Raw genomic sequence first — 12004 nt, 5'->3', positions numbered from 1 at the left:
AAAAACCTCCAACATGTCAGACAACTTCTGTGTATGTTTTTTTTCCATGGTGTCTTTATGATTACTATTATTAATTTTATTTTAATAATGAAATACCCTTTTACAGAAATCTGTGATCACAAACAAGGAAGCTGAGAAATCTCAGGATCTGCGTGTTCTGGAAGGTGGCGGATTTCAGACGACTCATCAGTTGGGGGACATGACTGATTTCAGACTCTTGGTTGCTTTGCTTTCAATGAAAACCAGTGACTTGCAGTTTCAGTTCTCATCACAGAAGATGTTCTCACAGCAATCTCTTGTTTGGATGGTTTTCTCTTTTTCTGAGTGCGAGTCTGGTGTTTGTCTGAGTTCTGTCCTTCGCAACTTTTTGTTCTGGTGGACAAGAGTCTCCATAATGCAAGCACATGACACACAGCCTGTGATAGATTCAGATTGCTGGTTGGGATTTGGGCCTGCTCTGTAAAATAACCTTCCTTTATTTCTAACAGAATAAATAATATGTACATAATATATATAACCAAGAGAGATTTGCATGCGCTTACTTAAGTAAATGTAAGGGAAAATCATCACCTCCCAGGGAAGTCCTCTGCTGACTTGCAGCAGCTCTGTTATGAACACAAACTTCCTCAGGAGATTCAAGTTCTTGGAAACTGCAAGGGCAGCACACTCTGTTGCTTGGTTGTGTTATTCTACATGCATCTTCTCAAAACATCCTCATCGCTGCAACACCTGAACACTGCTCCAGAACGAGGGTGTCCTTGGCCAGCCTGTGTGTACAGTCAAGAGAAATCTTGTCTGTCCAAACCTACACTCGTAGCATCTGGGCTCTCCTCCTTTCACAGAGCCTGGTTCTACTGGAAAGGTTGGATTAGGGTGTGGAAACCTGCTTTGGTACAGCAAGGCTGAAGCTGCAGCACCCTCAGCATTGTCTTCAAGAGAGTACAGGGCCGCCTTTGGAACACTGAGCCTTCTGGAAAACTTCCTGTGCTCTACAACAAAGTGGATTTCTGTTATTGGAAATCCTTTGGAAGAAGTTAGTTATGGGTGTTAAAGAGGAAAAAAGAGCTTTTATCACTGATAGGAAGGCAAACCAAGGTATCAAATAAATTTCCACATTCACTCTGTTCAAGCTGTCACATAAAAACTAAGTTGCTCCATTGATCAACTGCCAGACAGGATGTAGCAAGTAGTTTTTGGATGTCAGACAGACAGCACAGCAAAACTTGGAAGTGACAACAAGGAGGGGGGACTGCTGGCATAATCCAGCATCTTATTTTAATCATCATCCTTGCTGCTTTGTGATGCCTGTGGCAAAATTGTGGTGCAGATGTGTGTCGGGTTCAGTCCTCCCTGGTCATGCTGGGTCTGGCTCTGAGATTCCAACAGTAGCTACTCCAGCTGGCTGCAATGAAGGCTTGTACTAGAAAGCCCTGGGTCTCAGAGCAGTGATGGAGGAGTGTCTATCACATCGGTTCTGTAGCTTATCACCATACAAACTTCATTTGTAATTCGTATTTGTTACGGGTTTTCTGTTAAAGGATGTGGCCACAAATCAGAGGTTGGCAAGGAAAGGATTACTCTAACCTCTTTGATTAAAGAAAGTTAAGGCTGTTCCTGTGTTGTTGGTAACTCAGGAGGGGAGCCTGTGAATTGCTGCTCCTGGACTGCCACTGTGGGACCTTCATGGGGCAGCAAGAGAACCCATCCCCTTCCTGGACAGGTGGGCAGCTGCTGAGAGGGTGCCAAAGCTGGGTGTAACATGGCCTGTCTCGCCTATTCCTGGTGGACCTTCCAGCCAGGGGCAAATCAGCCTCCAGAAAGGCTTTTGTGTACCTCCCTGACTGGAGTATGTTACTTGAGATACAACCAGAGCTTGCTTTTCAGTGAAGATGATCCCGAACCTGGGGATATCAAGAACACCACTGTGAGTGTGTGAGACCTCTGGTGAGTGGGAGTGGCAGGAGCACATCTGCCATAGGCAGGGAAATGATCCATGTCCTTAGTCCTGGCCAAGTGTGGGCTTGGGTTCACTGCTGTTATGGAGACCAGTGACTTTTATCAATCCATTTGCAGCAGTGTTTGGGCCTGACCCTGCTTTGGGGAAACAGAGATGAAATAAGTAGGGGTGCAGAGGGGATGGCCAGTATGAGCAGAGCAGAAAAGAAAAGCAAAGTATAATCTCTTTTCTTTATTATTTCACTGGAAGGTATTTTAGGCCTTTGACTGCAGCTGTTTCTCAGTTTATTTCTTTGGTGCAGGAAGGCTTAGCTGGGCAGGTAGGAGCTCTAACCTCTTGCAGATTTCCATTTTCCTGCCGGCAGCACAGGCTAGAAGTACCTTTATCTGCACAGGAAGGCTGAGCCAGCACCTCAGAGGTCTCTGCCTTGAGCTGCTAGGAACACAGATATCAAAAACCCATCACTGAAATAATGATAGCCTCCCTGCACCTTCAGATAACTCCTGTGCTGATGTACGCTGATGAGAGAGTTAATGAAACATGAGAGAGGTGGCGGGCAGGAAAGCACACCTGCAGGCACCCCTTCAAGGCTCTCTGGGGGCTGACTGTATCGGGAGGGCCACAGCAGGCTTGCAGCTGGGCTGGCAGGAACTGGGAGATGCAGAGGTGGTCTCTATGGTTAGTATAGAAACCTGTCTGGGGACAGCTTCCTGAAACTTTCTTCTTTGTCTTCTTCGCTTCTCTGACAGATGTGTGCACAGAGCGCATCTTGGAGCTGTCGTGATGAGTAGTGATTTAATCAAGCAGTAGAAGTTGTTTTCCCCATGAAACAAAATTTCCTAATTTCCTTGGCTGTGAGTTGAGCTAGGCTGTAAGTGTGGATCTGCGTGGTCTGAGAAGTGGAGGCTGTTTTACAAAACAATTAAAAAGTCAGCAATTATTCTGATACCCAAATGGATTGGAAAAATGCCTTCTAGAAATGTCATGTATCAAGAGGGATTGTAAAAAACAAAAACAAGCTCAACAACCTGATCACCGATAATTTATGGAAAAATAACAGCAGAGCGAATACATTTTGCAGCCTTTAACAATGAGCTGTGTAACCAATGCCAGCTTGCAAACACAGCTGAAGGCAGAATTTGGACCTCTCTGGTCTACCTTCATTATTTCACTTCCATCAGTCACTGAGAGCAAAAAAGTCACAAACAAGTTTATGCTGGTAGCAGGGTCTTCAGTGAAAACTGCTGAGACATCAAAGTCAAGTTCAAAGAAGAGAGGCAAACAAAGGGAACAAGTGCATTTGGTCAGGAAACATGACTTCCTTTTGAATTAAGACATTAGACTGGAGACTGAAAGATGTGACCAGGGTCTTTCCCTGGCCACCCACGTAGAACTCCACCATTGCTCCTGAGCAACATCTGGGCTCTTGACTGACTCCACCCATGCTAGGAAACAAGGACACAGGCAAAATGCAGACCAGTGCCTCAAAACCATTCTCTCCCAAACTGAAATATTTTTAACATGCTCCTTAAACACAAAACAAATCAACAACCAACAAAAAAAACCCCAAACCCCAACATATTTTAAATAGATTTCTAGGAACAAGCCTTTTGTTCTGTGCTTTGCCATCACACCTGTGTCCGATCAGGAATGAGGTAAAAATACAATTAAATGTGGCAGGAGTAAGAAGAGGTGATGATTATGATGTTCCAGTCACAATCTTACAGAAACATCCTTTGCTTATGTGCCTGCCTGTGTGGGCTTGAGGGAGGGCTGATTGCCATTGACTTAGCTGGCACAGATAAGGATCAAGATTACAAATATGGAAAAAAACCTTCTGGCTTTTTTGAAGGATCACTCTCATGCTACAGAATATTCAGTGCTGTGCTTGCTCTCTGCTTTACCCTCAGCAGATTTATTTTGGCTCCTAACTACAGTCTGGCCCTTTCATTCAAGCTCTAATATTTTTTTCCCAAACCAATTCAAGCTCTGGCCCTTTTTCAGTTCAGGCTTATAGTTGTCACATGGACCTGTGGGAGTTGAATCCCCAGGATTCCCGGCACAGAAAGCTGAAGAATGACAGGGAACTAGCTGGGAAACACCTCACACTCTGGTTTTTTCCTTTATTTTTTGCCCTGGCTCCTTTGCCCCTTCATTTTTAATTAGTGGCATATGCTGAAATGATAATTTAAATTCTTTTCAGAAATCAAAAGAATTCCCACTGACAACATTATTAAGTTACAATTACAGAGAAGAAAAAGGTTAATAGGATTTAGAGCCAAATATCTACTCTCCATTAAAAGAGAACTTGACTGAACTTGCTTTCCTTTCATTTTGGTAGGTTACTCTAGGTTTAAATGGATCCAGGATGGCCATACAGCTGTGCAAAGGGCCACTGCTAGGTCAGGTTGCTGTCATCAAGACCATTTACACAGACCTATCTCAGGACAGCTCTTGCCTGACCAGCTCAAGATGGAATTTACCAGAGAGGTGGGACTCCTCTTGGACCTCTGAAAGGTGTGTATTTCAGACAGTGAGCAGAGCACGGTCACATGGGGATATTTGAGTGAGAAAGACGTGTAGGAGGTGGCACTTTGCTGTAAAGGAAATGTAGACACTATTGGTGGAGGGAAAATAATCAGCTTCCTGGGTCTAGCATCCAAAGAAAGCCTCTTCCTTTGCCCATGCTGGGCACCACATGTGTGTAGAAACATATGCAAATCTGCCTGAATCTACTGAGTGTTTTGCATTTTCAGTGAAACGAGAAAGGGGGAAACGAAACATTTTCCTCTGTATTAGCTCTAAGAGTGTCCATCAAGAAGACAATTATTGTAAGAGTTTTACATCTTTAAAATGGATTTTAAAGCAACTGAGGGGTGTAGGGGAAAAAAAGCCTACTCCTCTTGCTGGGCACCTGCAGGCTGAGCTTCCATGGTTCCCAGCACTGGGATAATGGTCCGTTTAAACTCAGCCAGGATTGGTGCAGTTACCGCTGGAGCTGTACAAGGCAGGAGCTTTGCCTTGAGGTCTGGTTGTAAGCTTGGCATTCCTTTTTTTTTCTTTTAAAGCTGTAACACGTTGCCTAAGCTGTGTGGCATGCCTCAAGGCAGGCCTTTCCCTCTTCCCACGTTGCACACCACCGAGTCCTGCAGGGTGCTCTCATCCTGCACAAGTGTTTTTATGGTGTGAGCCCACAGCTACGGCACAGGCAAGGGCTCCCGCAGACTTCCCCTTCTCCGTAATCCATGCCCGGCCCCGGGCTCCTGCCTGTGGTAACCGCTGAGAAACTGCCTCGGAGCTGGCTCATCCCGGCCCCAGCGTTGGGTTGAGAGCCCAAACCGCACAGGAGGGATGGATATGAAACACATGAAACAACTTAGAGGAGGCTCCTGCAAGCACTAGTCCCTTCTCACACTGAAAGCCAAAAGCACACGAGCAGGGACCTGTACAGAGGGTGAAAAAGGCCATTTTGCTCCTCCTTTTCCGTGCACTGTGTGGTTTGAGGGCCAGCATGTGGCTTCAGCTGGGAGGACTAGGCAGGTGCTGGGTAAGGAGCAAAAAGGACTGGAAGGCACCTTCGGGCCTCAGCACATACATGGCTACTCTTCCATCATGGAGCTGAAGTCTGCTCTCATGAGTATCAGTCTGACTTCAAAGTGCTTGCACCAACTAACATTTCAGCCATTTATATTCAAGCTACTCAATAAAACACCTTTTTTTTTTTTTACAAGTTGCCTTTTTATTTGTTTGTTTGTTTTGTCAGGAGTTGCTTTTATCTCTGGTCTTCTTAGGGCTGAAAGTCCCTCAGCATGTCAGCTGTGTGAGGCTCTTGCAGGTCTGTCCAATTATTTGCTGTGAAGCACAATGCACCAGGGTTTCAAAGTATATTCTCACCTCTGTTTTCTCAAGACAAGCATGAAAAAAGCCTGTTCTACAGTTGTAAGAACTTCAGAATATTTTTCTCTTATTCAATTGGTTCCTGACCTGATTGTCCTTAGATGAAAAAATAAATTAGCCAGCATTGTGGGAGAAGGGCAGTTTTGCACAAAAGGTGCAGTGAGTCTGCCACTGACTGAAGCTGACCTGGACTTCGGCATCAATAGAGATGTGCTCCGAGACCACAACATGCTCAGTACTCACTGTTTAATGCTGTGTTCCTTCCACTTCCTTAACAATCAATGAGAACCAAGGATTTTGAGGCTATGGTGTGCAAAACTCTATTCCTTGCTTATCTAAGTGTGCTGGGAAAAACCCTCTTGGCTTGATTGTTGCCTTTAACACCACCGCCTAAAAGCTAAAGACAAACAAGAGTAGGAGGCCATGCAGGTTTAAGTAAAAAAGAACACACTTTATTTATCTACAAGGCAGTACATTGTTGTATAAAAAATTAAGTGCAGATAAAGCTGCACCAAATGCTATTAAGGCAGCAAGTCAGAGGCTGTTATAAAAACACAAAAAAATAAAAAAATAAAATAAAATCAGTGTTTTGCCATATCAATAAAGATTTGATATGGCAGTACAAAGAACCATGTATTTCTAAGAACCTGATTCAGTACACAAGACCCAAGTTAGGGAACAACTAGCTAGACATGGAACAAAAGAGACAACATGAACAAGACAGTGTTCTCCCAAACATATGAAGGTGCAATGCATGCTGTTACAAACCAATGAGAAACAAAACAACACATCCACACAAAAAAAAAAATCTCCCAATAACAGTGTTCAAAAATATTGCTTATAAAAAAAGGGGAAAAAATATAAATGATGTAAAAAAAATTAAAACAAAAGGTCTGAAATGCTAGTGCATAGTCAATTAGCTAACAACATTTGTTTTTTTTCCATATAAAGCTCTACTGCTCCTTTTACACTAGCAGCATGTCTACACGCTAAGGTCTGTAGCAGCAAAACACAGTATTCATTTGGCATTTACAAAATTAAATTACTGAATAAAAATATAATTTTTCTCATAAATCTATGTTTCATACAGTAATATTTTTTAAAGCAAGCTAATTACCCACCCTCCCCAACACACAATGTATAATGGCCTAGAACCAAAACAGAAAGGAGTATTTCAAGAGCCATGGATGTTTGAGCATTCACGATCTTGATCAGCTTTCCCCTTTTGCCCAGACAAGCGTTTGTAGTAATGCTTTTCACTTCGGTATTTTACACCAATGCATTTTGTTCAGTGATTTAAAATATATCTGTTTGAGTACCTGCTCTTTTATTATTAAGAAAACAAAATAAAAAAAAAGAAACAAACTAAACCCCACCCCTGCCTAGCACATCACTGAAGTAACAATACTGGTGTACTAAGTCTGCTTGATCTCAAAAAGTACAAGAAAAATTATCTTTATTATAAGACTGCACTTAAGATCATTAATTACCGATTCAAACTCAATACCTAATAATTTAGGCAAGTATCGTTAAAAAAACACAAACTCTTAAGTTGGGTGAAATCCAACAAGAATATATATGCTGAGTGACTAAATGCACTTTGTGCTGCTCCCAACTGTTGTACCACAACAAAGATAGGCTCTTCTCCCATTCATGACAAGTTCTCATGCAGATGAACAGGAATTTCCCAGTGGAGGTGAAGTGTTCTCAAAACCATAATGCTTCTCTGTGTGTCGACCCTTTCACATCACCAGAGTCCTGGTGGGGAAGGTGGCCATGTATTTTCGTGCCTGATCAGTCAGAGCCATCTGATCCTCGATCTTCCCGCAGGACGCTGACTCCCAGGCATTGTTTAGATGCTAATTTAGAAGAGAGAGAGAGATTTAGGTGGAATGCTGAGTGATTTACCCATAGCCCCAGCCAAAGCCAGGCCTGCTCACAATTAACTGTTCCATGAACAGTTCCATCCAGGCAGCGGGATGTTGTCCCGTCCCCGAGAAATTGAGATCTCAACACAACAGACAAAAAAAAGTCATCCTGACTTCTCAGTTAGCGACCACAGCGGCAGACACACCCGATGATCTGCAGAGGGGCCACCACAAGAGCCAGGATCCAAACCTTCCTGCTTCTCTTTCAGACAGTGTCTTTTCTCTAAGGCCATATCTATAGCCTTGCCTTTAATCCTTTAGGAAGGCCTAAAGGAGAATGCACTTGGCAGGCGGACTTTACAGTCAACAGCACGGACAGGCTACAGCCCACCGTTAGTGTTATGACCATGCACAAATTCCTGCCAAACCTCCATTCTAGAAAAGCAGCTGCTCTGTCCCGAGTTCCCTAAAGGAGCCTGACAGCCTCGACAGGCTGACCACCGCTGCCAAGGATTCCTGTGCTCAAAGCTGCTTTCACCTGTGTGCAGCGATCAGCACCCGCCCAACAGCTCAGCTCCTCTGGCAAAGGAGAAGGGAGGGAGGCTCGACTCTCAGCAGAAACAGCTTTTTAATTATCGTGTAAGCCATTTCACTTCTTGTGGTATTTATGGAGGCTGCAGACACCATTTAGTACAATGTTAAATTGAGATAAACATATCTGCAGAGGGCTGTGCGCGCTGTATTTATTTACTCACTACACATGTGAGACATTTCTCATTGCCTTGAGCTATAAACAGCAATGAAATTTCAAAGCTCCTGGAATTTACCAGGATACACACTTCAATTTTTTTTCTATTGAACTCTTTCACTTACCCAGTGTGTCTGCCTTTCCACACTGAAATATTCTCTAAGACCTGAATAAAACCTCTATTATCATGTAGTTAGCTGTACAAATACTCTGCATTCCAAAATGCACACAATTCTGCTTATCTTTCCGCAAGGGGATCCCAGTACTGCTGAATATTGAGAAGGTGTATGCTCAGGATCCACCAGTAAAGACAAGTCAGGAGAAGCCTTTCTCTGTTCTCCATTGCATTCAAAAAAGGATCATCTTTGCAGTACAACAACTACATTGCCCAAAGAGATGTCCAAAGCCTTCCCAACTTCTAGGACACTGGATGAATCATAATTAGTGGACTGCAAACCATCTGCTAAGAGCAGAACTGTCCTGGCATGCCCATGGCTCTTTCTGCCAACTTCTACTTGCTAAGTTCAACTTCTCATTGCAAACTTTGCAAAAGGATCCTTAAATTATTCTCTGGCCTAAATGTTTACAGAATGCTCTTCTGACTGTAAACAGTGTTATCTGAGACATACAGATAGTAAAAGGCTGGGCAACTATGAAATACAGATAATTTCACATAACATGCCCTAATCAGGGCAGCAGTAACAAACACAGGGACCGAGGTTCCTGCCTTGGAGGGCTTATAGTCCAAAAGGGACAAATGCAGTGAATAACTAAGCAAGTGTGTTAGTCCCCTGCAAACTTCTGCTGGGCTTCCCAACACATGGCTTTCTCTTCTCTGTAGAGAAGTTCCAAATGCTGCCTCTTCTCCTGGATGCCATTTTGCAAGCAAAACTGCTGAGCTTCAGTAGGAGTTCCCTTTCTGAAGGGGAATCAGGTCAGGCCTCAAATCATTTAGTTTCTGCAGTTTTTGTGGGAAAGCTGCATCTGAGAAATGAACAAACATGCCATACACCTCTTTTCTAGAACAGTTCAACCTGGACTGGCTGTGTACCTTGTGCTGTGGCTCAGCTTAGGACACATGCAAGAAAGCAGGTGTGACACACTTTCTATGTGCCACAGACACACATGCAACACACCACAGCTTCTTTTATGTTTTGGTTAAATAGCTTCCAGGGTAACTTTTTCAAAGGCACCTACACAAGCTGGGAACCTACAACCCCCTATTGATCCTCAGTGGGACTCAGGCACCTGTGCATATTTTCCCCCTGCTGTTTTAGAGGTATTTGCATGAGGAACCAAATTAATGCCTGGTACAACGCCATCGGTTTTACTCAGAAGTCGGATTTGTTCTGTACACCTCAAAAGCAGTTGGTAGTTCCCGAATATCCATCACTTCCAAGGACAGAAATATGTGTCCAACCATTATTTCCCTGTGATCCCCAAAAGCTTCAATGCACTGGTCTAGAAATAAGAGATCATCATCATCATTAAATAATGAAAACATGTAAGGAAAAGTCCATTTGTCACACTATGTCAATTTCTAAAAAATATTAGTAACTTCAGGCAAGGAGTGTCCCTGTTTCAAAAATTAGACTTAATTGTTAGTATCTACACTGAGCTCTTTGTATTAACAGACATGTGCTTAGTAGAAAAAAAAAAAATCAGTATCCTGATATCATCAACATCTCAGCAGGCTGCTACATGTCACTCATTCCACGGAAAGCCTGGTCTTCATCCTTAACCTGATGTCAGCGTGGCAGAAGCTGCTCAGGCAGGCAGTAACCCTCTGCCCTCCCACTGGGCTTGGCTGCCCTGGGGAGCACTGGGCAGCAGGCACAGCAAGCACAGGAGGACCAGCTCCACCCCTCACTTGAGCCTGCTTGAAACAGCTTCAGCTTTGCTGTAGGGACAGAAAAGTTTTCATCCATGTATTATTTTCCCAGAGAATCAGACTACTTACACTTTTTTCCCCTATTGTGACAAACTTGTAAGAAGAGACTAACTTTGCATCTCACTGATAGTGGTGAGAGCTTTACTCCAGTGAAGAAAGCAGAATTTGACCCAAAGTAGTATGTTTTCTGATGCAGCATGTTTACTAACACAGTTTTCAATTCTACCCTTGGGGAACTCAGATAACATTTAAGTGGGTATTTTTAATACCCACTAATTAATACTTAATTTTAATACCCACTGTCTGAAGCCATGACTCTGGGCAGCCAACACAAAACAAAGCACAATGCCTGCACCTTGCCAGCCCTGCAGAGCAGTGCCAGAGGCACGTGTGGAAGTCATCCTGATGGCAGCAGTTTTCCTTCCCTCCTTGGCAGAGAGTGCTGGGTCCTACAATCCAGGCAGAGCATCTTGCTGGCCCTGGGCACACACAGCTATGGGATCCCTTAGTAAAAAGGGTAAAGAGGATGCCGCAACACCTCCTTCCACACCAACATCGCAGCAAGTACTGACAGAGCTCTGTCACAGGACAGTGGCAGTGCCCCACAGACAGCAGTGCTCAGCAAATGTATCAACAGAAAAGAGAGCCAGGCAGAAGGCTACAGGCACACAGGAGAACAGCACCAGAAAACCCAGCCAGAACACTCCTGTTGCAGAATGCTCATTGCATCCTCCTGACCACATTTACATGTCTAACTCTGCAAATCGATGGCTGGAAACAAAATCTTTGTAATCAGAAGCCAGAAGGCCTGACCCAAACCCCACCAAAATTGATGGACATGTTTTCATTGATCCAGTGGATTTATCCAGCTTAAACTCAGCCATCTAAGAGTGAGGTGTTTGTTTGAGGCACCTAAATTCCTAGCCAGTGGGAAGTGAAAGCAATTTCCACAATAAATTTTTTCCATATACAAAATTTTTCATTGCCTCAGAGTAGGAGACTAGTCCTAATTTTGCTGTCAGTTAAAAGAGTTTAAACCTTTTCAGCCAGTACTTCCACTGTATCCACTCTTCCATCCACAGCAGTTTCTCTCTTTAAGTTAAATCAGGGAGTGGGGGTGAGAAGAAAGTATGGTACTACAAGTTCCCATAGGATAAAATTACAGATCCATGGTACAATTCCAGCTATGTCATTATGTTATTCTCCCTGTCCTTTTTCTTTTTCTCTCTCGCTCTTTTTTTTTTTAACCTCAGTAATCCTACCAGTACATCCTTCTCCTGGCAGCAAAACTACCTTATTTATCCTTTAATATGCCTTCAACTGCCCTCAGGCAAATGTGAACTGTAAACAAACTGTCAAAGCTGTAACTGGGATATCCAGTTAAAGCACTTTAAAAACTTGGACCATCTAGAGAAAACAGAGCAGAGTAAGGGAAGAAAACACTGTGGAAAGGTGCTTTTCTAACAGAACTAGTCCTTCTGCACTCGCAGCCCGGACTGCCTTTACATGTGCTGTCTCCATAGCTTAAGAAAGCTCCAGTGTTAAGACACCTTTTGTGTTAGGAGCCAATGCCAAAACCAAACACTGCTGCAGTCCTGCAGCGCCGAGCTCCCAAACTGATTAAAGTGTAGTAAAAAACCTTC

The 12004-nt window shown here is 43.6% G+C and overlaps 1 protein-coding gene across 6 annotated transcripts in view; it reads right to left on the bottom strand.

Annotated features, from left to right (window-relative positions):
* Positions 1–6280: 6280 nt before the first annotated feature.
* The window catches only part of MYB (MYB proto-oncogene, transcription factor), a 30502-nt gene continuing 24778 nt past the window's right edge, over positions 6281–12004 (bottom strand). For all 6 annotated transcript variants that reach the window (XM_048299466.1, XM_048299470.1, XM_048299471.1 and 3 more), the window contains one exon: positions 6281–7713. In XM_048299466.1, the coding sequence (XP_048155423.1) occupies positions 7597–7713 (117 nt within the window). In that variant the 3' untranslated portion in view covers positions 6281–7596. The remainder of the gene's footprint in view (positions 7714–12004) is intronic.

Source organism: Corvus hawaiiensis, chromosome 3 (genome assembly GCF_020740725.1).
Source record: "Corvus hawaiiensis isolate bCorHaw1 chromosome 3, bCorHaw1.pri.cur, whole genome shotgun sequence".
Classification (NCBI taxonomy): domain Eukaryota; kingdom Metazoa; phylum Chordata; class Aves; order Passeriformes; family Corvidae; genus Corvus; species Corvus hawaiiensis.
This window is presented reverse-complemented; position numbering and strand designations above follow the sequence as displayed.